Below are 27,698 nucleotides of genomic sequence, written 5' to 3'. Positions count from 1 at the left end.
GTTTTTCTTTCTATTTCGTTCTTTTTTTTTTTTTTTTTTTTTTTTTTTTTTACAAATTGGCTACTACACTACAGAACCATGTTACAGGCAACACATTACTAATAGCTATACTGCACTTCTGAATACAAGACTGAATGAAACTCAGCCATAAATTAATGCTACAATGTGAAAAAAAATCAACCAACCAAACTTCTACTCACATCTCCAAGCTTAATTTAAAAATCAGGAGGGGGTATATTAGAAAAAAATGCACTGATTCCAGTATTAGCAACCAGATGAATACCACAGATAATTCACCTTCATTGTCATATTTGTTAGGTAAGGCTTTTTACATTAAAAGTCTAGTGCAGACTTCATTATGAAGGATATTGAGTCAGGACTGACAATTTGCTCATGGTTAGAAGAGTTACTCCTCGCTCTCTGCATTTCCACTCTCCAACAAGTTTGCTCCACACAAGAGTTCTCTGCAGCAGGGCTGGATTATACAGATTGAGCCCACACTCGGCTGTACAGCTGAGGAAGGGGTAACTCTTCCTGCCGGAGCAGCCAGCTCACACTCTGCAGGGGAGGAAGCACCTGGAAAGGAGCCCACGCCAGCACACAGGTCCTGGAGGCTCCACATTGAAATGCAATGGGAAGTGGCACAGCCACAGCTGGGAGCTCACCCAAGGGCCAAGTGGAGAGGTCAAGCTTCTTTCATGCATTGCATAAGCTGCTAGAAGGAAGACTGAAATTCTGAGAACCAAAAATCACTTGTTTTTCCACCAGGAAGTATTTTCTTCTCAGTGCCTGCACGTCCTTCCCCTCTCACCCAACAGTGGCAGGGTCTGAGTTAAGGCAGACACATTCTTGCATTCGTCAACTGTCTTGGCAGCAGGAAACAGAGCCAGGGACCTTGGCTGGAGTTGAAGCCAAAGCCCTCAAAAGTGCATAGATCCACTCAACTGCCCAGGCCTGCAGCTGGATTTTGCAGGACAGGGGGAAAGCAGGGCAGGAGCTGTCAGTCTGCACAGCCCAGTATGTCTCACATCCCACCTGTAACCCCTGAAATCAGACTACATTGGCCCAAAGTCTCATTTCTTCACTAGAAGTGGCTCAGGGCAAGAAGGAGAACTTCTCTGTTTGTGGGAAGGTACCTTTGGAGACAAAACCCAAGGAGGTATTTGCATCCTGCTCACAGCAGCTTTGTGAGCAGCTCAGCCTGATGATGTTATGTTTACAATCTCCCTTTCCCTGAGGTCACCCACGTGCACTGAACCCCAAGTGTGAACCCAAACATGGTGGTGTGAGCCCCTAAATCCCTTTGGAGGTGTGACAGTGCTGAGCCAAACCAAAAGCTCTCAGGTTTAAACAAAGCTCAGCAGGGCAGCTCCCTGGCACCTGCAGCAGACCCAGAGCAGTCTGCTTTTGCTCTGTCAGTGCTGCAGGTGAGGTGTGGGGGATTTTGCTGCCCAAAGACATCATAGCTCTATTTCTGTTAAAAATTTGCTGAGAAAAATCACTTCTGCTGCCACCTTACTCTTAAAGTGTTCCAGTCAAGCTGGCAGACCCTCTGACAGAAATGATAAGGCATTGGACACACACAGTGCTTATCAGGACCTCCTGAGCTCACAAAACACCGGCAGAACTCTCAGGACAGCCCACCTAACCTGTCCTGGAGTCCCACAGCAGCTGGCTACACCCAAGGAGAAGGGTTTCATCCAAGTTAATGGTTACATATTTGGAGCCTTCTGCCCTGCCTGGCTGCCACCCCTGTGCTCAGCCAGTGCACCCGGGGACTGCAGGGAATACCCCAACCCCAGTGTGCCCCAATTCCCCCCTGCCTTCCTACAGATTCCCTCTTTTTGGCAAAACAGCATTTCTTGGCTCTTAGCAAATGATGTTCCTTGGGAGAGACCACTGATGGGGTGCTGGACCAAAAAGTGATGGGAATTAAGAGGGCTAAGGGTGATGTTCTGCAGTCTCATGTACCAGGAGGTGCTGTGGTGGCCGTGGGGCTGGAGGTAACAGGGCCTGTGCTCCAGGCACTCCCTGCTTGGCAAGATGCCAGGCGGACACCTGAGGTTTTCCCAGTGGTTCTGCTGGTGTCTTTGGTGGGTGGAGGGTGCTGCACGTGCTGCAGGCACTGCCATGTCCCAGCAGTGCCTGGTGTGCAGGGGCATTCCTGGAGTGACACTTTCTGCAGGTCACACTGACCAGCACTACACACGTCACACACAGACAGCATTTTACATTTGTCCTGCAGTAAAGATTTTAAATGCATAGAAGGATTGTGGGAAAGATGCTCCTGGACAAAAAGCAGGAAGGAAAATTGTATTGAGGAGAGCTCTGCCCATGCAACAGGCTTTGCAGCTTCTCTGCTGGAAAAAGAGCACATTGCCCTCCTGGCAATCCTGAGCAGGAGCCCTATGGCTTGGGGTTCCCACAGCCACTGGACAACTCGCTGCTGCTCAGCAGAGCTATGTGGGGTGCAGGGATGCCCAGCCTTCCTCCCACCTCGCCCCAGGGAAATACCCCCCAGGGCCGTGGGACTGACCAGAAAACTGTGGGATGAGGGAGCACAACAGCAGAGCAGAGACTGGGACACTGGAATAGGGAAAGCAAGTGTTTATAAAGGCCAGATACCCGTAACAAAAATAAACTTTTGCTTTCCCTCCCTCCCTTCCCTCCCTTGCTTCTTTTGATTTTTAAATACAAATTTTGTTTAGGAAAAGTGGAAGCACTGTCTGTTACAAACCAAATCAAAGAGAAAGCAGAAGGGGAAAAAAACAAGGGAAGGAGAGACATTAGAATTAAACACTGTGGAATGTTAAACAGGTTACAGGCTACCGTTCTAGCCAGTGCAGTTAGGCAGCTTAGTGAATTAATTGCTTAGGAATTAAAAATAAATTATTATAAAATAGATTTCTGTACATTTTACATACATATATATCTCTTTATATAAGCAAACCACATTGGGCAAGTAATAACAGGGGACTTTCCCATGCCAGGCTCAGTCCCAGCCAAAGTCCTGCCCTGTCATCTGGTAGAACTTCATGTTGAAGGGGCGGTAGAAGTCCCGCAGCCTCTGCACCACCTCCTGGTCGATGTCAGGGTGGGTCCTGCCTTTTGTCTTCCCCAGGCAGTGGGGTTTGCTGCTGCCCTCCGCCTTCTTCAGGCACGGGAAGCCCTTGGTTTTGTTGAAGTAGAAATGTTTGTCAGTGATGATCCTCTTGAGGCCCAGAAAGTCCTGGACCCTGCCCAGCTCCCCTGCGGGATCGCTGATCAGCCTCTCCCCGCTGACAAAGAGGATCTGCCCGATGGGGAAGTAGAGGAGCCAGTTCTCCAGGTGCTTGGCGTAGATGCCAATCTGGATGGCGCTCCACGAGGTGTCGATCAGACCCGTAGTCCTGTTTTTGAAGGTCAGGCTCTCAAAGGTGGGGATGTCAGGCTTCTTGGAGAGGGTCTGGGTGTAGTCCGAGATAGCTCTGGTCACGGGGTCCCGCACCACCACGATCAGCTTGGTGCCCTTGGACATGGAGGAGATGCGGGCTGGGGCCTCCTTGGTGACAAAGTAGCTGGGGGTTTTCTCCATGGTGATCTGCCCCTCCAGTGTCCTGGGCATCAGGTCCCTGCCAGCAAAACACACAGACACGGGTCAGAAGGGCAAGGAAAAGGAACAACAATATCCATGTGCATTTACACGTATGTTCACACACAGACACACAGGAATTCTTCTCCCTAAAATGCCTTCACAGGCCATTCGGATCATACAGAGAAACCCATTTCCCATTGATTTAGGGATTGGGGGGGGATTATTATTAAAGGCCACTGCATTAGAATCCAACAGAGTAATCCCCCAGTTCTCCATGAGCGGATTAGCTGAGCTACACTCTGCACCTGGACCATGGCTGCACGTACCACACCACCTCCAGACTGGTCAAGAGGGGTCCTGAGCTGCACCAGGTGGCTGTTCTGGCTCATGTCAACACCACTGAGACCTCAGCCACAATCCAGAGCTCATTTCCCCATGGGAATGAGAGGATGGTACAGCAGGAAAGCAGGAGATCACTAGAGCACATCTGCCTCACTTTCCCTCAGCATCCCAAATGCAAAATTTTTCCCAGTTCAGGCAACAGGGTGCAATTTCTTCCTGGCTTGCCAACAGCAGGACTTCACTCACAGGTATCCTCTTACATCCAGTTTCACCCCCTGCTTTACTATTCTCTATCACCTTTTTCCTCACATGAAATAGAAAGGGCATCAAGAGCTGCCCGTGGCATCTTCAGCACACCCCAATCCAGGAGACAATGGGGACAACTCCACCCCAGCACTGCCCCCCAGGTCACAACAGGTCAGGGTATGGGATATGGATATTGTGGAGAACACAGCCTTAGCACAGGGGTAGGACATACCTTCACAAAGTACTTTTAAAACTTAAAGCTTTTGGCAATTCCACCTTATTCCCTGGCTCTTATTACCCACATGGGTAAAGAGTTGGGAGCTTGCAGAAATTATGGAAATGGCATGAAGCAGGAAGAGTAATTTTTTCCTGTCATTCACTAGGCAAGATAAAATATTTCAGACCATTTGCCAGCTCTTTCCCTTTATAGCCCAAATGGACTCATTTGCTCTGGGTTGTGAGACAGTTGAAAAGAAAGGATAAAAGGGGACTCAGGCACAAAATTAAAGCTACAAAACTTGATTAAGTTTTCAAAGGATCCACCCTGCACAGAGAAATAAGTAGCCAGTGCATGATCTGCAAGCCTGGAGCTGTGCTTCCCTCAGCCCATGACACTGCAGAGGCTGTTCCCAAAAGCCATCTCCTCCCTCACTGCTTTTATGCTTCCACAACAAAGATCACCAGGGCTCTTCCAATTAAAACGGCCACTGATCATTTGTGCTAAAGACAATGGTTGCCCTGATTAAGAACTCAAGTGAAGAAAACTGATCAGTCTGTTCTGAAGGCAAGTAAGAGGGGATTCAGGAATGAGAGGTCTGTTTGCACTGAAAATCATACCATGTCTATGAAATTTGGTCAGTAGCTATTTATGCAACTAGTGGTGAGCTCACAGTGGTATTTTACTTCAGCACCTTCTGGCATTATCTCTGTGCAAGGTGTTCACTGGCAAGGGACACCCAGTGGCTGCACCTCCATCCTCCATGTGAGCTGTGCCTGGAGGTGCCCACAAAGCCCCTTCTCTGCAGTCCCAAGGTGGGAGACAGCCCCTGTCCCAGGTCTGCACTCTGGGAGAAGTGGTGATGGACGAGCTGGACTGTGGAGGAACAGTCTATCAGCTTGTGGAAACTTCCAGTCATGGCCAGAGGTGGTGGCAACCCTGAAGGCTGGGATTTCAAGTCCACAGACATGGAGTTTCACATGCAGATAAAAATCACGCTGGTCTACCAGATACCTGAGATGTAAAAGCTTCTGGAAGGCAGGAGTCAGTGTGTGTGCCAAAAACAGCAACCAAAATAAAATTCTGACTAGTCCTTCACCCTTTTGGCCAACTCTGCAACCCCATAATGCTGTCACAGAATAGGGCCACTCAATAATGCTCAGAGCAACTCTTAAATTTGTTTTGGGCTGATGTAGATTTCAACATTTGCTCATTAAGTGGTGTCTCCTTTTATGGCCACATTAAACTCAAGTTCTACGTCTTGCAATGGCCACCAACTGCTTTTCAGCTTGATTGAAGAGGTTGTTTTCCACCCATAAAGTCCTTAATGGCCTGGGATCTGCCTGGAGAGGAGAAAGCTTCCCAAAACATTCTCAGGTTGCCGCATTGCACTGAAGCTCTTTAGCTTTAGGTCAGGATTGCTAGTTGTATGGGGCCCTGCATTTTGGAACTGATTTCTCCTCCAGGACTACTACAGCCAGTATTTATCAGTCTCATGGGAATGATGCAAGGTTTATTTTTCCCCTCCTTGCACAAGAAAGGCATTGGGTAGGACTGGGCTGTGAAACAGGAGGAAATTGCTGGGGATGGAGTGCCAAGTGATCCAGTTGGGAAACACAGGCTCCTAATTAGCATTTCAGCAAATACAGAGGAGTGCACCATAAGTGGAAGAAAGCAGGGAGTAAACTCTTTACCTACGAGGCATCCCTTGGCCTGGTGTCAGCCCCTTTGCAGAGCAGTTCATCTCCTGGACCCACACTGCAGTTGCAGCTGAACACTCAGTTCTGGGCAAGTCTAAACCTCCCAGATTGTTATTTTTGGAGAGATTATATTTGCCTGAATTCTTGGCAATTTAAGAACATTTTGTTGGTGGCGAATCACAGCAAGCAAAACTAAACAAGATACCTTGACACACCTACTGCCCTCAGGTTGGCCAACCCAGACTGAGGTGGGCAGAGGTAGAAACAGAACCTTCAACCCATGTACAAGACCTGGATCCACCAAAAACATCCCTCAGGCCCTTGCTCCTGCCCTCCCTACATGCACCACATAGATGCCAGGCATAGCTCAAAACTAAGACCCTCAAGATTGTCTCAGACTCTGCTTTGTTTGAAAAGTGGCTACATGAAAGGAAGACGGCTGCAACTGAAGCCAAATATTGTGGCCCATGGATGTGGTTTGAACCTCTGACAACACCACATCCAGGAAAGCAAAGTTCTATTGCATGGGCATGTCAGTTGTGAGGAGCTTTCCCATGGTTTCCATAACCTCCCACAGAGGCACCATCCATCCTGCTGGGACACGGACAGCAAAGCCTCAGGGACAGAAGAAACTGGTACATTGGCTGGTCTGAACTCAGTGGTGGAAAAATCACCAAGAAGAATTTATTCCCATTCAAGCCACAGCTGGAGAAGGGCAACTTGGCCCAGCAGAGCACTGCAGCTCCAACACAACACACTGGACATACATTTTGGTGGAGGGAGGACCAGATCCAGACCTGAACATGTCTGCCTCTGGGGCTCCAAGACAGCAGGAGCCATGCTAAGAAAGACAGAGGTGCAGCTACCACTGCTGTCCACTGAGGGCAAAGGGAGATGACAGAGGGAATCAGGCTGTGGGAAACAGGGAGCTCAGCTGAGCCCCAGGGCTCAATAGAAACACCACTGAGGGCCATTGCGGAAACTGTAGCAGAAAATACAGTATGAAAACCTTAGCGAGCCATCCCTCCTGCCTTGTTATCCTCCTGCCTTCTGGCAACCCGGAGTTCAAAGACCTCTGCAGACAGCATCTGCATCCAAATCATCCCATTCCATAGCAACTGTGAACTGTCTAATCCTTTCAAACCCACGAATACTTCTGGCCATGAGAACATCCCACACCAGAGAGTCCCAACACTGAAGTACTGCCTCCACCTCTCATTTGAACTCCATCCCCACTTCCCTGCTTGGAAAGGGGTGAGGCACCAGCTTAGTGAGCATGGAAGAAGGAAATGAGGATGAGGAGCACCAGCAGACTCCCACCATCCTTTATTCCCCAGCCAGCAATGCACTGGTGGGTTCAGCACTGCAGACCAGGGCAGAGCTCCCAGCACCTGGGTCCCAGCGAGGAGAGGAAGTTGCTCTGTGAGCACAGCAATGAATTTTGCACAGCTATGAATTTTGAACAAAGAGCAAGCCCCTAACCCTGAGCTATTAACATATCAAGAGAGACAGAGGAAAAGCTTTTCCTTTAATGAACATTTCCTCGGTGAAGCCTGCACCCTTCGTAGGCAAAGTGATAGGCTTAGTCTAAAGATGGATTGGCCTACTTTACCTATTAACCACTTAAACTAATGTAATGAAGGCTCTCTTCATTCAAACAGCCCTAATCCCCAGCCCCACGCAGCTCTGAAGGCTGGAATAAGAAGGGATACCAAGATGAATTCAGCCAGGCTGTTGCTTGGAGAGGCACTGGGCAGGGGATTTTATGGGAGCTTTTTAAGTGCAAACTTCTCCAATGTGAAAACCGGACCCAGAGTGAGATAAATTTACAAAGTGGGGATGACAGGTGGCCACATGGTAATCCAGTCCTGAAGTCTAATGCCCTTTGTGGCAGCTTTTTTCCGCACAGAGGGACTCCAGGCTAATCTGCTGCTACTTCTCAAGGAGGAACAGGCCAGGGGGGTGAGCGGACCCCCACAACCTGTTGCTGGATTATTTGCCGCAGGTAGGACAGACCAGCACAGGGCAGAGCACAGCAGTGGTGTCTGGTTTTATCCCTAGGGATGTCTGTTGGTCCCCCCATGCACCTCCTGCCTCTGCAAACACCTGCTGGGATAAACCCTCACACTCTGCCGGAGCCCAGAGCTCAGCTCAGCTGGGGGCTGCAGACACAACTGTGGGTCACCGTCAGGTGTCCTACTGCACAACAGAAGCCTCAGAGTTGAGCAGATGGGCTTTTCTTTCCAAGGAAGGTTCCATTCTGGATATATTCCTATCCAGCACCTGGAACCACCCAGCATCACTCTAGGAGATGTTACCCCTGTTCCAACAAATTCAAGTGACAAGTCCCACAGGAAAATCTTAAAATCGGGTTGTCCCGTGATGCAGCTGCAGCAGTGGCACCTTCCAGTCTCAAACCCCTCTGCTCTACACTACCACACTTCCTCAATTTCCCTTGGCAAAGGTGACAAAACTCCCCTAGAGGACATGGACAGCTGTTTAAGGGGTGTTGAAAAAGCAGAAGTGCTGTTATGGTCAGAATGAAATACCAGAGCACCTGGACGCAGCTCTGAGATGCAGGTTGGGGAGCACTCACAGCAGTCCCCACAGCAGCTCTGCCAGCAAATACAGCAAGAACCAGCTTTAGTGCAGAATTTCTGGACTTTCCCCCCAACACCTGCTCCCTAGAAGCAAGGAAAACATGGGAAATGAGAGGAAAAGCAAGTCAAACTATTTTGGACATCAGCTACGTTCATGTCAAATTCAGGTCTGTAACCCAGAACCATTTGCTTTGCAGCCCAGCACTGCACACACAGAGCATCCAACCTATTTCTGGCTAGTTTCTACCCCACTCCTCACTGATGTTTCAAGAAGAAAAAAGTGGTTCCTTTTCAGAAAACCAAATTACCTTCTTGGCTTTGACTCTGCTTCCTGGTAGCAACAGTGGGATGGGGGAATGAGGGAGATGGAGGAAGAGGATGAAATAGAGAGAAGTAGCAATAGCAAATCCCTCTTTGGGGGTATGCTGCTTTATTATTTGATACATCATCTTACCAAAATTTTTCTTGGCTTCAGCTGCTGTTGCACCACAGACCTGTACAGTAGCAGGCAGTCTCTCCTCTTTTTATGACCAGTGGTAAGAGCAACATGTGTGCCTTTGTCTCAAGCAGAAGTCTGTTGTTTGGGTTGGCAAATTATAGAACAATAAAATGGAATGGCTGGGAACCAGCCTCAGCCTTTTTGAAATGGATGTAACCCTATCCAGCTCAGTCAAACACTCGCCACAACGATTACACAAACCAGATGATGGGAATTAATGAACTTTGGGGGTGAGGAAGGAGTAGGTGAAGGAGGAGGGAAAGGAGGAAAAAAAATGCCAGCCTGAAATTAATGTTTTTCTCACCCTCCTTGCTCCCTGCCCTCAAATCTGTGAGGTGCCCTTCCCTTGCTGGGGAATTTTGGGGATTAAAGGAGGGAGTGGACAGTAATGGTGTGTGGAGAGCACCCATCATGAGGGACTTCAGTGGGACCAAAGAGCCAGTGGCCATGGGCAGCATCACCACGTACCCCACAGGAACAGGCTCTGGTCTGGCTGTGGAGTGTGGTCTATGCTCCTCTGATGCAGATAAAAAACCCCATCAAAGCTTTGGGGAGTGGGGAGATGCAGGGCAGCAGCAGAGGGCCCTTTGTCCCCACTCCACATGGCACAGCTGGGACACACCAAACGGCCCTGGCAAATCAAAGCAAGCAGTGCCCCAAGAAGGGGGCAATACTGCTGCAAATACCAGGGTTTAGGAGTAGTATGATGTTTGTTTTCTTGTGGGGTTTTTTTTTTGGGGGGGTGGGGTTAGGGGTTTCTTTTATTTTCTTTTTCTTAAATAAAAGACTTTATCCACCTCTTCAAAAGTCACTGCATTCAAATCAGACCTAGGAGTCACCACAGAGGCTTTGACCCTCTCTGTGCTGGGACACAGGGAGCTAACCCAGTCACAGAGCTGAACAGAGAGTTTGCAGCAGCATCCAAGCACCAACCTGGACAAAGCAGGGCCTGATCCACCTACAAACCCTGGAGGGTTTGTGCCTCTGGGAACAGCAATGGGTGTAATAAGCTCCACCAGCCTCTGCTGCAAAGGCAGCCTCTTACCCCGTGCCAGCCAAAACACATCTCTCATCCAAATGCCTCCCCTACTGCATGAGATTAAGTTGGTTAATTAGAAGCAGTCCTCATAACCAAGATATGACATGCTATCCCTTGCAGGGCTGCTGCCTTCTGTATCGAAGTGCCATATATGGTCTACCATATAGCTGCAACCTATAGGGGAGGAATAACTTAGCTCAGCAGAAACCCTTGGTGAGAGTTCTGCCTGCACAGGACAGGCTTATGCTTTCACCAGAAAGCACAACAGAGAAGCCCAGGTTCCACAAACACCTCTGGGAGGCGGAGGAGTGATGTTGCCACCACTCCTGGGAGATGCCCGTACCTTGGCAAAGGAGGCAAAGGCAAAGATGGTCTTGGAGGTGGCTGATTGGAGCCATCTCCCTTCCTACCTGAGCTCATGCTCCATGCAGGGCAACCTCTGGGAGGAAGGGTTCAAGGAGCCGAGACCACCCTGGAAACTTGGGAGAAGTGCATCCTCCGTGCAGAAGCTCACATGAATGTGCCCACAGGGTGCAGCCCTCTCCTCCCCTGTGGCCTGGGGATCTCCAGCCCTGGCCAGAGGAGGGAAAGAGCAGAGCAAGAATGGGGCAAGCAGCACATTATCCCCCACTGCTTTCCCAGCCTCCATCCAAATTCTGCTCCAGAGGTCTTCTTTTGTCTGATGCACTTTGTCCACCTAATAATCCTAAATCAATCTCTCTTCCAACCTTTTGTCTAGGTGGCCACCCCATTCCTATAAGTGTTCAAGGTCAGGTTGGATGGGGCCCTGAGAAATCTGGTCTAGTTGGTGGCATCCCTGCAGGGGGACGACATGAAGGGATATTCAAAGTCCCTTCCAACCCAGGCCATTCTATGATTCCAGCTGAACCTCTGCATGCACAGCCCACCTGAGGAAAGGCTCCTTGCTCTGCCCATTTTCAGCAGCCCCTGCCCTCACACCACAGCCCCAGTCCTTGCACCATCACACCAGTTCTGTCTCTCCCTCCGTCTCCAGCCTAGCTCCGAGTCTGACGAACACCAAACCTTCCCCCAGGAAATCTCTTTGCCAGGCTGAGGACTCCCAGGCTACTTGGTCATTCCTCAAATAGAAATTCCTCCAGCCTCACAGAACAAACTCAGAATGTTGCATCTGTCACTGGGTAGATCATGCACCAACTGAACAGGGGCTGCAAGGGATGTGGAGCTTTCTTTGGATTAGGAAGGGCCAAATTTCCAATTATTTTTTCAGCTCTTCCCCAAATAACAGCATGAGATGTTACAACCACTAAGCAAGAACTTTCCCTTCTCCTTTGCTGGAGCCAGGCAAGATATTCATCAATGTCCCCAGTTCATTACGCAGGCCCTCCTCTTCTCTTTATTTAGACACGGAAGCCTCTTTCTACTCCCCACCATACTTAAAACGCCGAACTTCCACTAAATAATTATTTTCACTGGGGAGAGAGGAGCAGCACTTTACATATCAAAGGGCTGCTTTGAAGGGATTTACAATAATTTAGGATGAAATGGTAAATATTCTATTCACTCCAGTTCATCTCCAGTAATAATTATAATCCTATTAGCGAGGTCCCAAGAAAGTGATTGCATTATCAGCTAGTGAGCATCTATGTGGATTTCTTGGAGGGTGGGATGGGGAAGGCCATAGGCAAGTAAAGAAGGAAAAGCAACAAAAGATGCAATTCCCAGCATCTCCCTTCCCCCAGCAGGATTTGGGCTCCATTGTCCCGATGCTTCAATAGTACTTTGCTCTGAAAATAAGAGCTTTTGAGCACAGTAAGGGGGTGGGGCTGAGCATCTTATTCCTCTCAGTCAGCGCCGCTCCCTTTCATGGCCGAGGGTCCCCCCTGGTGCCGCTCCGGCGACAAAGAGGGCCCGGTGCTGCTCCTGCAGCCCCAAGCCGGTGGCAGAGCCACAATTAAAAGCTAATTGCTGTTTATGGGTGAGTTCTTCAGAATATTGCCCCGCATCACTGGGCTGTGCTGTCCACTGGTCAAGTAGTGAGATTACTTTAATCTGTCTCCATTTCCCCCAAAAAGGACAAAAAGACTGGTTTTGTTTAAAAGCAGAGCAGGGAGAGGAAGTTCTCAGAGTGAAACTCATAATTCAAGAGGGAAAAATCCCCTAAACTCAGCAGGAAATATGACTGAGCTAACTGGCAAACTGGGACTAAAGATCCTTTATCAGCTGATCGCAGCACCAACTGTCTACATCAAACCGTGTGTTTTATTCCTGCTCCATGGAACTTCTTCGTGCACTCTGCTGGAGCGTTTAACTGGAATTTATCCCTACAGGAGTGCCACAGTTGCACCAGTGTAATCCTCTTCCCTCTCTTCTGGCACCTGGAGGCCACCAGTGAGTCCCCAGCATTTCCACCAGGAGCAGGCAGCTCAGCTCTGCTCTCTCTGGGAAATCAGCAGCTACTCAACTGCTCCAGAGCTGCACCATTTGCAGGCTTGTAACAAGCCAAGATTACTGTCACGGTGTGCAAGAGCTTATTGCAAAACTCTAGAAACAGTTTTTCAATAAATTAAATAGACAACAGCCTGAAAGGGAGGAAAGAGGAAGAATTTTAGGCATCTGGAGAGATTTCAGTGCTTACAACTCATTCTTGCTAAAAAATAAATTCTCTGGACTGCCTCTGCCTCTTACTCTTTTGCAACCAGAAATACCAGCGACATCTCCCTCAATAATTTATAGCCCAGAGTTAACATTATGTGTACTAACTTCCTACTGTGTAAAGATTTGATAGATCCACTTGAAGATTCATTGCAAAACTCTGCTCTGGAAGAGCACTAGTTCATGATATCCTTGCACCAGAGATATGAATTCTTGAACTCAGCTTTACTTAGGTAGCAACAATCCTGCCCTCATGGGAAGCTGAAACCAGCATCTGGACTGGGTCAGCACCTACAAGCACAGGATATCCTTGTTCAAAAAAAAAAACCAGAAAGTAAGAGAGTCAGGGTCTGGAGTTGCTGGCTTAATTGTGGAGAGGAAAAAAAAAATAAACCAAAAAATACCACAAAAGACAAAACCCCCACAGCTCTTGCAAGGCTAGCTCAAAGTACGCCTGTGCAAAGGAAGCCTGGCTTGGAAGAGGCTTAAAAGCAGACAAAGAAATGATGATGGTGGGATACCCAAAACACATCCATTGTACTCAGGTGACAGGAGGGTCTCCTGCAGCAGAGGATGTGGGACTAACACAATCCACACTAACACAGAGATTCTGATCTCAGGGGTTTGTCTTCAACTCCATCAGGAGAACAACTGGGCTGTTCCCACAGGCCCCAACCAAAGCCCACTCCTTGCTGTCAGCTTTCTTGCCCCACAGCAGCCACTCAGTCCTGTCCAAGAGGCACCAATGCCCAGTGCTCACACCACAGCCTCTTCCCTCTTATGCCAGCCCTGCCACCAAGGCTCAGGCACAAATCCCCAGTGTGGCAGGAGCACCAGCCAGTACTGGTGGTACCTTTAGCCATCGAGTCCATAGCCCCAAACAGCTTTCACACCTATCAATTTGCTCTCTTAATTGTAGCAACAGCACTAATCCTCTCAAAGATGTTAAGCCACCCCAGGCACTGCTCCTCACAGGTCTTCAGGACATCTCTCTTCCTCCTAGGTCTTGGGGAAATACTTCCTTGCAGCAAAGGGAGGGTATAATCAGGTTAAGCCCCAGAGATGTGAGGATCTGGAATTTGGGGGAGACAGAAGTGGATATTGAGACACACAGACCTGGCACTGCAGAAAGAGTACAGCCTCTGCTGTTCTGCTGCTGTCCCAGGAGCACCAGGTGTTTCAGGAATTAGATGCCCAAACCAAGTAGCACCACAATTCATACAAGGGTCAAACTACCTGGTGCTGCACACGGAGCAGAACATCCTCCTGGCTGATCCCACGGTGACACCAGAGGGGCTCCTGCACCTGGCCAGGACACCAGGAGGTATTCCTAACCCAGGCAGCCCACAGGAGGTTATCCCACCAGCCTCACCCCTAAGCACCTCATCTTCCAGGCCCTGCTCCAGTGACTTGTTTTGCTGTGTGCTGGAGGTGGTGAGCCCAGCAAGCAGGGTGCACCTCGATTTGGACCCAAAGGGCATATCTGGTGAAACAAATGCAGGGCAGATGGTCACACCTCAGACCCCTCAGTCACCTGTATGGCAGCAACACACTGCCACACTGTTCCTGTAGCCGTGCTGCAGGAGGGAAGTTTCCCAGAAAAGGAGTCGGTTCAAGAGAAACAACCTCTGATTTGGGCCCTTCTAGGGTGGGATCCATGCAGGTATATAGATTTTTATGGCACACGCTCATAAATTAACCTCCTGGTTAAGTAACCATGCAGTGACCATGGCAGCAGCCTCTCTCCAGACACCAAAAAGCAGCTGAATTTGAGTGGCCAACCCTGATCCACGAGAGCTGACATTCAGAAACACCTGACAAATTTCTACCCAGAAGTGCACTACAAGGAGATTAACTTCCCAGACTTTGCCTCTCCTCTAGGGCACTGCCAAGCTACCACATTTCACCTGCTCCAACTCTGTTAGAAGGTGGGGGAAAAAAAAAACCCAAGCCACATAGCAAAGAGCCAGCCCCAAAAGGAAATACATGTCAACAGCCACTCCAGCATGATACGGGTAGGACCATGTTCCCCTAATGCAACGCTCATAAATCACAGCCCTGCTGAGAGGTCTTTTGTGTTTTCCCCAACGCAGAAACAAATGTCCTAATCTGTGTGCCTGCACGGGCAGGTAATGAGTTACACTGATAGTGTTGCCCTTTGTTAAACACCTGCATGAGTGGCCCAGCATTTGCACAGGGAGGACTTTGTTTGCCACTTTGAGACACATGTCTCCTAATTAAGCCCAGCCTTCCTGCTCTGGGTCTTTACAGCCATGATTAGAGAAAAAAGCCTTCTGATAAACTTAGGAGACCTGAATGATACCCCAGTTCCCACCCCGCAGATCATAACCCATGCTGGGTTATCACCAGTGATTTGTCTACCCTTGGGGTAAGACATGCCAAAGTCAGGCTTGAACCATTGTGCTGAGTTAGAGTCCTAAAAAGGGAGTGGTGGCAGCTGCTCCTGCTCCTCTTCCTCACCATGGACATAACAGAGCAAGGAGGGGAACAATGCACTTTATTCACCCAGCAGCACTTTCCTCTGTGCACTGACCTGCCCTGGAACATCTTTCACATCACATCTCAACCAAAGACCACTAGCTCTTCCACAGCACGTGGGAAGGGATCTCACAGGGTGACCAGGGCCAGACCAGGCTTGAAACAAACCTCGAGACACATTTACATCTGCAGTTTTTCAGAAAAGGCTCGTAGGATCTCCAGGAATTCACCTTCTGCACCTAAAGGGATCCTATGGGCATCCAGCACCACCTGAAGAACAAAGACCTTCGAAACAACAGCTCAGAAAACAGCCAGCTTTTCATTCTCATGATGCAAAAAGAAAGTTATGCTTTTTTCTGCCCTTTCTGATCATGTACACATGTTCCACAGGCCAAGCAATGCCAGCAAGGTGCTGCCAAACCTCAGCTGCATGATTCCACCTGCCTCTTCAGCAATACCCAAACCAGCCTTGAAACTGTGAAGCACAGTTGTGGTAAAGGTAAAACAACTATGGTAACGGGAAGGGGATGCCACTCTGACCAGCAGAAGACCTTCCCTGAGGCCAGTAACAGCAGAGAAGAACAAATCCAGCAGAGAAGAACTAGGAGGGTGCTCAACCAAACAAGCAGGTCCTGTATTCACCAGCTGCTCCTTCACCCTCAGCATTTCATTGACTGGGTCAAGAATTTAAAATTGGTTTAGACTTTATTCCCAGCTGAGACACCTAATTAACTTCTGAAAGTCTCCTGTTTGCTTCTCAGAAGGGAGGGGTGGCACCAACCACAACCTGAACCATCAGTAATCTGTGCCCTGGCCCAGTCAGTGTGACCCTCACCGGGATGAGCTAATTTTGCCACCCACTGGAACAAAAGGCCTGGCAAATTAATACACCAGTGATCCTCTCAGTACTGATCCCTAAACACATTTTAACACAAATGGGATTGTCACCTCGACTCATTTGTTAATGGATTTGTGATTTGCTCTTATAAAGGAGTAGCACAGTAAATCAAGATCTCTCCATGGTAAACAGACCAGGGCAGTGAGACATTTCTCCAGAATGAAATTTTTTTTTCCACCAACATTTCTAGTCAGGCCAGGATGAACCTCCTGACTCTCTCCTCCCTTTGACAACTCACATCAAAGCATTAGAGACGGAAAATACAATTAATTTCCAAGACAAAAACCCAGCGTGCCCATTGAGGCAATCAGGCTGCAGGTTTGTGGTGCCACCATATCCCTGGGTCCCCAATGACACTGCAGGACTTGGCGTAAAGCAGAAGGAACCAAAACAGCCTTGGGAAGAAGATAGATTCCCAGTGAAGGAGAGAGACAGGTGCCAATTAGGGAAACATGAAGGAGCAGGTCGGTCTGCAGACTGCCTTTCTGCCCAGTCATTACCTGGGATCACGGCGTGGCCATAAACAGTCAGTGACATCCAGCCAAGAGCTCTTTAAAGAGCAGGCTCAGCTGGTAGAGATGCTCTGCTGCAAGTACAACAGATGCAAAGCACTGCTTCTCATTAAAAAGGTATTCACGTAATTAGAGACTTCACATGTCCATGCCGATGATTTGATCTAGTCCAGAGCACTCAGGCAGTATTTAAGAGGGCCTGCTTCCCATTTCTGATGGCCTGGGTTGTTTCTGTGTGTAACCCTGCCATCTCCTCACGCCCCACACATTGCAATGGCAGGTCCACGGCTGCAACCAGGAAGGACCTCCTGAGCAAAACTACACGTGCCAAAGCCCAGCAGCAACCTCCAGCATCCCACCCTGCTTTCATTCAAAGCCAATTTCCTTCCAAAGCCAGCCATGGGGCTGAATTATCCCCAAGTCCTTCAAGCCCTTGTACATAAAGAGCACCGTGGGCCAGTCTGCCAAGGCCTTAGAGCACAACCCAAGTGAAATGACTTTTCCCTGAACACTGAGGACTCTGAATGACAGCTATTATTATTCAGATGAAATCAAGTGTCAGATTAACAAATCAATGGGCATAAGAGATATAAAAAGGGTGACCATTGAAGCTTTTCAAATACCCAAACATATGGATGAACCAAATGTGAATTGTAATTGACTCACCCACACCTTTGATCTCTAAACCCTTGGGTTCTCAAAGAGACAGCTCAACCCCCTCCGACCTGGGCTGAACCGATCTGGGCTCCATTGTGAGCCTCAAAAAGGCCTTTCTCTCTTCTCTGCCTCCATCCCCTGGACATAGATGCAGCCTGGTACTTGAAAAGTGAGAAAGAGTCAGCTCAGCCTTGGAGAGCCAGGGAGCTGGACAACCTGTAAGACCAAAACAACCCCTCCCATGGAGCCCATCACGCTGGGCATCTCCTCCACCAGCCCTCACCCCTGCTAGTGGCCCTCAGTCACCAGACATGTGTGAGGAGATGGCCGAGGAAGCCGGAGCAAACACGGGCAGTGACGATGTTCATTCCCCCACTGCTCCTGGAGCTGGACGTGGGGTCTCTGGTTTTCAAGGATTTCCCTGTGAAAACCAATGATCTGACTTTGCTGATGGGTTCCGAGCACGTACGTGCCTTTGCTGTAAAACCTGGTCTGGAAGGACTGAAAGCTGCTCTGCCTCTCTCCAAGTGCCTTGACAGCACAATCACTTATGCTTGGTTAAAAAATCTGGTTTTTTAAATTTTCTCTAAGATGTTTCTGCAGCTACACTGAAAATAACACAGAACTTAAATAAATGTTATCCCTGAATTTTTACATTTGGAGTTTGGAGATAGTTTTGACCAGTTTTATATAGATACACGAGAAAATAAATAAAAGCACATTATCAATTTTGATATCATACAAACCTCAGCTCCCCAGGAGTCACAAGTCATGCAAATTGTTTGGGTTTAGTTTCAAGCAGCATTACAAACTTAAGTTTCTGCAGCTCTTCTGAGAAACCCAGCCCAGCTTATTCTTCCCCCTCCATTCTGCAAAAGCCACACAACGATGCCTCCGGGGAGCCTTTGAACCCCACACTGAAGCTTCCCCATGTTCCCCACCACTGGGAACAAGCTGTCCAGCTTAGCTCTTGCTAGACTGAGCCTCAGAGCAACAGGAGCTTTGGAATGCCTGTTACCGAAGGGAAATGCCATCAGCTATTCCCAGCACCAGGCATCACCGCCGAGCAAAGCGATTCATCTGGGAAGGCGGAGTTGGCATGTGCCCTGTCCCGCGGCGCTCAGGAGAGGGGTTTGATGGGGGAACTGGGTGAGGCACAGCAGGCGCTGCTCTGCCCCTATTATTTTTGGGCTGTGACCCAGCTGTGCAGCTGCTTCACCCAAGTGGTGAGCCCTGCTGGAACAGCCGAGCCCTGCTGGAACAGCCGAGCCCGCGACAACTGCGGGGCTCACCCGCGGAGGAGGAAGAGGTGGGGAAGAAGGCGGAGAAGGGGAAACTCACCAGCTCCTAAAATCTACTTTAGAAGCGCATGAGCTTTCTGTTTATATATAGCCTAATTAATTATTACACTGCATTGAGCAGTTTGACCTTGAAATCATCTCTCGGGGGCGGCAGCAGTGGCAGGACAGCGGCTGAGGCTCCGGTGAGTGCCCGGCGTGACACCCGCGGGGCCGGCAAAGGCTCCTCCTGCGCGCCCGGGCAGCGCCAGCGGCAATTCCCAGCCTTGGGAGCAGACAGCAGCTCCCGGCCCGCAATTCCCAGCCTTGGGAGCAGACAGCAGCTCCCGGCCCGCAATTCCCAGCCTTGGGAGCAGACAGCAGCTCCCGGCCCGCAATTCCCAGCCCTGGGAGCAGACAGCAGCTCCCGGCCCGCAATTCCCAGCCTTGGGAGCAGAGAGCAGCTCCCGGCCCGCAATTCCCAGCCTTGGGAGCAGACAGCAGCTCCCGGCCCGCAATTCCCAGCCCTGGGAGCAGAGAGCAGCTCCCGGCCCCTGGCGGCTTGCAGCAAACCCGGGTTGAAACCCTAACCGGCTATTCCACTTCTGCTTTGGCAAGGCTGATAGCTCCTCTCAAGGCTTCCTTCCCTACTCAACGCCTTGTATTAGCTATTCCCTCTACCAAAATTAGCTATTTTCCGAATGCCCGTGGCTCATTGGTTACCAGACCAGCTCAAGAGGGAAATTTAAAAGGGGAAAAAAAAAAGTTACAAGCTTTGTATTAAGTTGCAACAAATTCAGTTCAGTGCACTGCACTAGGAAAGAGGAAGATGGGCTTTGCTGAGCATGTCCTCAACAAGGGGCAGTGCCCAGCTGCCTGGCTTTTTGCAGCTCGTTTTGGTTGGTCCAGCCATAGTAAAATCAGAGCAGCAGCCCAGGGATGCTCAGAGCCACCCAGACATCCACCACTGCTCCCCTGGTCCCAGGTGAGACCTTCACAAGGTTGCTCCATTCTGACCCACTTGTGGAAGACGGGACCCCCCCAGCACGGAGGACGCTGGTTCTGATCTGGCACAATTTGCTAAAGTGGCACCAGAGGGGTGTGCAGGGCGCTCAGGGCAGGGGCACAGCACCCCAGTGCAGGCAGCAGATTCTGTCCAACACGCAGAGACGTGGGGCACAGCACAGCCACGAGGTCCCTCTGCAATTCACGTTTAGCAACAGCGTTCCCAGCCCTGTGTACAAACCAGCTGAGGACCAGGTACAGCCACTTTGGGACCAAAGGACTGGGACACACCTCCTGTTTACTCCAACACCTGATCTCCTTCCAAGTCTAATACACCTTTAGAAAAACAAATCGAAAGCATGCCAGAGCTGCAGGCCTTGCCAGTTTTTAAACAAATATTTAATAGCTCAGTGAAGCAGCAAAGCACTTTATGAGGAAGATGCCGGGGTTTCGTCCTCCCCCTAGTGACAGGAGGATCCATGCTCTGAGCCTGTTCAGCCACCACAGCCCCTGGACCCGATCCCAAATCAAAAATACTACTGCAAATCAAAAATACTACTACTAGTGCAATTGCCCTTTCACTAAATGAGCACTTTTCCAAAGATTTCCTACTCCTCCCTGTGCCATTCGCCCAAACTTGAAGTTTTAAGTTTTCAAATTTCAAGACTTTCAAGCTTTAATGCAAGTTTGCATTTGATAATCAAAAGAGGCTGAAAGTTTGGGGCTTTAATATAAAGCTTCTCAAGCTGCTTTATTTATTGAAGTTAATAATTGTAATGGATTTTGGTTTCTGTGGAGATGTTTTCTGCACAGGCACTGAAGGCCTGATCTTGGAGCCCTTCCCCAGGCAGAGTTCTGGGCTGCATTAGACACAGTCATGTTTGGGGACCCGGCTCAGTCTTTGTCACCACACGCTGCTGAAGGGTCTTCTCCTCAGCAGAGCCAACTTCCCACATGAAAAAGGGTATTTTTTAAAGGGAATTGGTGTAGCAGAATACGGTCATACTCAGTACTGCTGGACCATGTTTGTGGCAATGCAGGATTGGGCCTTCTGTTCACTTTTAGGAAGGATCTATCAAATGCACACACCCACCCACCAATGTATAATGTTGTACATTGGCATATAAAATGAAAGCCCATGCACAATAATTCTCCCTTTCTTCTGGAAGAGCTGCCTGCTGCACTGACATGAATGCAAAGTCTGTGCCAGTTCCAGGGAAAGGTTACAACTGCTCACTTTTACTACAAACCAGCCACTTTGGTGGATTCACAGAAACCCCCAGCAGTACCAGCAGAGAACACTGGACAAATTACAACTCTGACCTATGGAATTTTATCAGCACAACACTCACAAGAAGACCAGGACAAGGGAGGATGACACCCAGCAGCACAGGGATAGCAAAGCTGGGTTCCATGTGTGACACTGTACAAGCCAAGGGCAGGGTCAGGCACACATCTCTGCACCCCAGACAGGCTGCAAATTAAACTCTGGATCAGACCTTCTGCCAAACAGAGCCATGACTCACTTGATGCCAGGGCTAGGTCACACCATCCCTCTGTAGAGATGTTTCTTCCTCCCTCCTTTTTCTGTACAGAGAGGAGAAAACAAAACTGCTGTAGAAGCAGGCTACTTCCAGGACATTTCCAGGGAGGTTAACACAGATGTAAGGCACTTAGAAGAACCTGGAATTATTTTTCTCTAAATAAAGTTTCTCTAGTCACCGTTTGGCAAGCCGGTTAACAGCTCCCAAAAGACCCTCCTCACCTCCAGACATTCCCAGTACAAAGGCATGTTAAATCATCATTACTGAGTTCATCTTCCTTCTCCTTCAGGGCTATTCCTAAGAGGAAAACCACCATGGGGAACACTCAAAGCCAGTGTAGCACCAGGAGAGATTGTTCCCATTGGATCACTATTATGAATGGACTAAGGCACACTGTGCGTCCCAGCCAAGCAGACCCTGCTCTCCCCAAGTGGAGACAGAGGGACCCTGCTCCTGACCTCCATTCCTTCCCCTCATCTGGCCTATGGGACCATGAGATGCCCTCCCCGACTTGTCTCTGCACCCCTCCCCGCCACTTTCAGAGCAACTCCCTGATGGCAAAGTTACACCATGAAAAATACCTGTCCTGAATTCACCCCACCTTTCCTCTGAGCCTGCTGATAATCAATATGTTTCATCACAGGGCCCCTTGTTTCCATTAAGAACGTTAAGATAAGGTCCATTTACTCTGTTGCCTTCTGGCTGCTGCTGGGCTGTGCACCTTTAAAGAGCACACGGTGTTTCTGCAAGCTAATTAAACACACAGCAAGCTGCTGAAAGACCTGGAATTGCAACAACAGTTAGGGCAAGCCCCAGTACAGTCATCAGCAGCAAGTCAGGACCCAGCACAGCACTTAGTCATTTCCCACAAACCAAGGAAGAAGCCTCTCCAGCCCATCCTCACACACCATATGGGGACAACAGGTAGTAGTTGGTAGCCCCTGACCCACTAATTACACCACTGAGACAACATCCCCACTGTACATTGTTCTTGGAACCCAAGTGTTACCCATCCCACATAGCCCTGGCCCATTCCTTATCAGCTGAACCCATCGGTCACAACACCAGGAGACATGAATCCTGTGCTGAATGCTCACTAAATTAGACTTCTTCTGAGTTGGGATGGGTAAATAGCCCCAACCCAGGCTCAAGTGAACAGAGCAGCTCAGCAAGAGAGGCCCAAATACAGGACATTCCTATCATCAGGCAGATTGAAAATACAACTCCAAAGAACAGTGGTTCGGGTAGAGTTTCTATAGCTACTGCACCCAGAGCTTGCTGGATGCTTTTAAAAACAAAGCCTTGCCTGGAAGTGCATTGAGATATCCAATGCTTGGTGTGTGTTACAGACACCTGCCATGGCCCACTTGAAAAGAAAAAAAATACTAAATCCCAAATGCAGAGCTGAGCCTGTGGGTTTTCATTCCCATCATTTTCATGCCAAGGAGCACAATGCTCCCGGCAGGCCGTGTGGTCCCGCGCTAACACGATTAGCCAGGCAGATCCACCATCCGCATCCGTCACCCCCAACGCTTGGTCAACTTTGAAAAGTTCAGCAGCTCAACAGGTGAGGCCATGAAACCCGATCAGAACAGACAATGTCATCCCCCCAGCGTCGTGCTGGGAAGAACTTGTCACGTGCGTCATATCGGGCAACATGCTTGAAACAGAGCAGAGCACTGAAACCCCAGCAACACGAATAATCTTTGCCATCTGTTTGAACAGCTCAACCCTCCTCAGATCTGAAGGAATGATTCCATGCAAACACAAGGGCCTTGCTGACTGATTCTAGCAGCCCAGTCCTTCTTTTTGGGGGCCATTTTCCTCCCAGCATTACACAGCAGCTCAGGACGTGTCGTCAGGAGCCCCTGCAGCAACCAAGGGGGCACTGAACTCAGTGCACATTCTGAGGGGGCCATTAAAAATCCCCACTTGCTTAAGCACAACACAATGCAAGGTCAACAGTTGAGTTGGTTTTTTTTTTTCCATATCGAGAGAAGAAAATCTCAATACCAAATTGTTTGGCAAAACCTTGCCAGGGAACACAACTGTCATTTAGGAGATGCTGGTTCTGACCCAGCACAGCTGGTGGGACTGCAGTGGGGAAGCAGTCTTTGCTCAGACACAGTCATTTGCACCTAAAGTCCAGTTGGGGGGTATCAGGACTGTTCCCAAACTTCACTCCACCAGACCACAGGGCCTGATCCTGCTGATCCAAATCACCCAGTCTCAGCAAGGAGAATGAATCAAGGTAACTTAGCAATAGTGGGAAGACAAAGCACAATCATTTTAAGAATTTTCCATAAGAGAAAAGAAGAAAAAAGGATAAGAGTGGTGGGCTGCTAAAGGCAGAGGAGCTCAGCCTAGCCCTGCTGCTGCCGTTACCGCTGGCACAGCCACGGCACAGGGGTTCCCAGCAGAGAGTTACAGACTGGAAATTTAAATCAGCGATGTTGAGTAGAGCTGGCAACACCCAGCCCAAGGAAGAAGGGACTGGCCATTACAGCACAATGGGCTGAAAATAATAATAATAATAAAAGAAAAAACCCCAAACATGTGACACTAATGACAATTATTTTTTCTTACATTAACTATAGGACAACAGGCTTTCAAGTCTCTAGGACATTTCAAAATGCATCATTGTTCAATTAAATTAAGAAAAATAATAAAAGAAATTAAACAATTGATTTTCTAGGCTCGCAAGAAACACTTCTTTCTTCCCCACAAGTTCTACAGTAAACCCCAAAGAGAACGACGACGTCCCTGCAGGCTGCTCAGCCAGACACATGCACACAGGCTGTTGAGCTGAGCTCCCCACTGCTGCAGAGACAGAACTTTTCAACTATCCAAAAATTCAAGGCACTTCATAAAATTAGTTTGCAATAGTGGCTGGATCCCATTTATCCTCTGTCATGGCACATATTTTCACTAGAAGCAGTTTCATTGCTGTATTCATTGCAGGGGGGAACCCTGCAATGTGCATGCAGAAGTTATTTCCACCCAATTTAATTATCTCACTATTGAAAAAAAATTAATTTTTCCTGTTTTCCTCCTGCTTTTCGGGAATGATACTCAGCCCCACTTGACAGTGTTCTGCATTCCACACTACAGAAACAAACCAGCAGATTTCATTTCACTTGACAAAAGATGGAGCAAGGAACAAGTTTGTGTTCCCTCCTTCTAAAGTTATTTTCGATAGATGAAAACTTCAGACAGAAATAAGTATTTAAACAGTATTAATCAGAATCGCCTCAAAAAAGAAGAATTCATCAAGCTAAATAATTAAATCTGATGCCTCTGCATCTTGAAAATCTGAAAAAGATTTTTGGATGGAAGGAACAACTTAAACAAAAACTCCTGACAAATATAAACTAATTTAGCCAGCTAGCTAAAACACACTTCAAATGAGACATGGGTCAAAAATTCTATCTTCACCTTTTCAAAGCCAAGGATTGGATTTACACCACACCTGAGTGCTGAGAACACAGTAACTCCCGCAGTTCCAAAGTTCAGTCGATTTGAGCAAAAGCATCTGAAAAATAGAGACGAGGCTTGCCCAGCTCACTGCACAAGGCTGACACTACGCACCTTTTATAGCGGCTTTAATCCAACTGTGCTGATCCACTAACAAAATATAAACATATCTCCTTATTGATATTACGATAAGTAAAAGCCTCATTAGGTCTGGGAGGAATAAACTGTTCTTGAGGAATGCTGAGAAGCCAAGAGTCACTGAAGTCAGCAACAGCTTGGAGTTACTTCTGTGTAGGATCTGACTTCTAGTGACAAAATTTATAGCAACAAACTTCTGCATCTAATTCTAATTAAGTCAGAAATAACGCACAATATATATAACAACTTGTCTGCTGGTTTTCATCCTTCCCCAAGTATTTTGCATTATTTAGTCCCCCCTAACTGAGCCAGGTCCCAGCCTCACAGCAGCCAGACACACTCCCATCCTCGGGGTGAATCACACACGACTTTACCAGACTTCTAGCATCCCTTACTCTTGCTGCTTGAGAGCACCACCGTTCAGACCTCGAGATTTGTCAGGTTTCAGCCAAAACACCCCTTTTGCAAAGATACTAATGAAAAACTGCAGTGTGTCTGCAGGGATAGGGCCCGCACCGCTCAAAATCCAGCAGCTGATAAGGTGAAGCTTTAGGAAGTTAAACACGACTTTGATACCTTTCTCCGAATTTAAAAATAATGTGTATCCTTTAAATATTGGCTTTCACCCACTACATCTGGGATAACAGACGAACTCAATCATAAGCGTTATTCACTCCTTCTCCCCTTCCACCTCCTACTTGTAAAAGATTAATCAACCATTTTATGGTCTAATTTAGGTGCCTAATTAAAAACAGAATTCAACACATACAACACCATTTTGCTAATAAATCCTGACAGGTTTTCTGCTTTGTTATATGCAAGTTCTCCTTCAAAATGCGAGATTAATACATTTTTAAAACTCAGCTGAATTTACAAAGTTTTTATTCGGGCTGCTGCGGGACAACACACTCCATCCTATACCGAGATGACAGAACCTCCCAAAACGAAATAGCTTTCAAGAATTACTTCCTCCTCATCAGGTCTTATCCCACACTCATTTCACTAACTGCTGAGGGATGGCAACATTAAAAAACCAGGCATAAACCTAATCGGACTTGCCGGGTGGGAGTTTCAAGAGGTTACAATTCGTAACTTCACAGCGTCAAAGTTTCCATCCTGCTCCTTTACTATCCCTGTAAACACTCAGTAGAAAAACATACTCAAAATACTCCCGATAAAGGAGCTTCAATCGGAAAAGAAAGTGAGAAATCGGTGAGAAAGACCCCGAAGCGGGGCTGGCCCCTCGCTGGGTGCCCGGTCGCTCTTCCCTTCTCCTCCTCCGCCGAGCCCGCACCGGCCCGGACGGGGCTGCTCCTCGGAAATCACAGTTACATCCCTCCTTACGGGATGCAAAGCAGAAATTTGTAATTTTCTCCTGGCCCAAAGGGAGAAAACCCATCCCGTTCACCCTTTATCCCGCAGTGCCCGCGGTCCGTCCAGCGCCGGGCTGGGGATCGCCCCCCGGGACCCCGACCCGCTCCAGGGATGGGAACGGGCAGGAGAAACTCAACGGGGACCGAACGCAGCGAGAGAGAGAGCGAGAGAGGAAGTTTTATCGTTTTATCCAGAACGTGGAGCTGCCAGTCCCAGGCAGCGCTCCCGGGATGGGTCAAACCCCCTCCAAACGCATAAAAAAAAATTCCCAAACGGGTAAACGCTTCCCACGTCGGCTCCCTCCTCACACAGAAAAAAAAAAAAAAAAAAAAAAAAAAAAAAAAAAAAAAAAAAAAAAAAAAAAAAAAGTCAAATCCCACCCCAATGGATACCAAAAAAAACCAACCCCAAAACACCCAAAAGGGTAAAAAAACCCCCAAACGTGCGGCCGCGGAGCGCTCCGCCCGTGCGGCCCCGGCAGACACATCACTCATCATCCCTCAGCAACACCCCGAGCTGCAGGAAGAATAAGAATACTGCCCGGCAAAAGACCTGCAAGTACAGCAGAATAAGAACGCTCAAAAATACTAAATCAGTATTTAACCTTTCTATAGATATAAACACGGTTCGGTTTGCGGAAAACCCGCAGCCGCCCGGGCTAACGGGGACCGCGGCCGCGCTCTGAGTTTGTTATATTTTTTAGGGGTTGTTTTTCGGGGAAAAGGTTTAGCGGGGCATTTACTCTTCCCCGGGCACTCCCGGGCCCGCTCCCCGCCCCGGGCCCGCTCGGCCCGTCCCGTCCCCGCCGTACCTGTACCAGGCCAGCCCCCGCCCGTAGTTGCGGTCGAAGAAATGGGGCTCGGCGCCCACGGCGCGCACGTCGGGGTGCACCCGCAGGAACTCCAGCAGCGCCCGCGTCCCGCCCTTCTTCACGCCGATGATGATGGCCTGCGGGAGCCGCTTGGTGCCCGAGCCGTTGAGGAAGCTGGAGATGGGGCTGGCGGCGTCGGGGCCCGCCCGCGGCCCCTCGGGGCCGCTCCCCTCGCCCGCCTCGCCCGGGGACAGCGGCGCCCCGCGGGCCGGCAGCCCGGCGCAGGAGCCGGCGCACGAGTAGAACATGTAGAGCCAGAGGAAGAGCATGATGAAGAGCAGCAGCAGCCTCCGCCTCAGCGGCGGCGACGCCACGGGGACATCGAGGCAGCGGTTCAAGCGCTGCCCCATGTGCCCGCGGGCGCGCCGGTATGCATGGCTGGAGCCCGCCCGGCTCGGCCCGGCCCTGCCCGGCGCCTCATGGGCACCGCAGAGCCTCAGCGCAGCCCCATCGCCGCCGAGAGCCCAGAGCCGGCACCGAGCGCCTCTCCCGCCGCCGGCAGAGCAGGCTGAGCTGGGCTGGGCTGAGGCTGAGGCTGAGGCTGAGCTGAGGCAGCGGCGGGGCGGGGCGGGGCGGGCCGCGGGACGGGCGGCGCCCT

At 49.3% G+C, this 27,698-nt stretch overlaps 1 protein-coding gene across 1 annotated transcript; it reads right to left on the bottom strand.

Moving 5' to 3' along the window:
- Window positions 1-2,674: 2,674 nt before the first annotated feature.
- On the bottom strand, window positions 2,675-27,518 carry LOC310916962 (heparan sulfate glucosamine 3-O-sulfotransferase 3B1-like). The gene is made up of 2 exons (XM_083874873.1): window positions 27,041-27,518; window positions 2,675-3,611 (listed from the first exon to the last, which is right to left on the bottom strand). Exons 1-2 carry the CDS (start codon window positions 27,448-27,450, stop codon window positions 2,993-2,995), a joined length of 1,029 nt encoding a protein of 342 aa, XP_083730999.1. The 5' UTR covers window positions 27,451-27,518; the 3' UTR covers window positions 2,675-2,992.
- Between the last annotated feature and the right edge of the window lie 180 nt (window positions 27,519-27,698).

Source organism: Zosterops lateralis (genome assembly GCF_965231275.1).
Source record: "Zosterops lateralis genome assembly, chromosome: 18".
In the NCBI taxonomy this organism is placed as follows: domain Eukaryota; kingdom Metazoa; phylum Chordata; class Aves; order Passeriformes; family Zosteropidae; genus Zosterops; species Zosterops lateralis.
The sequence above is the reverse complement of the archived record's forward strand: the minus strand, read 5'-3'. Positions and strand labels throughout refer to the sequence as shown.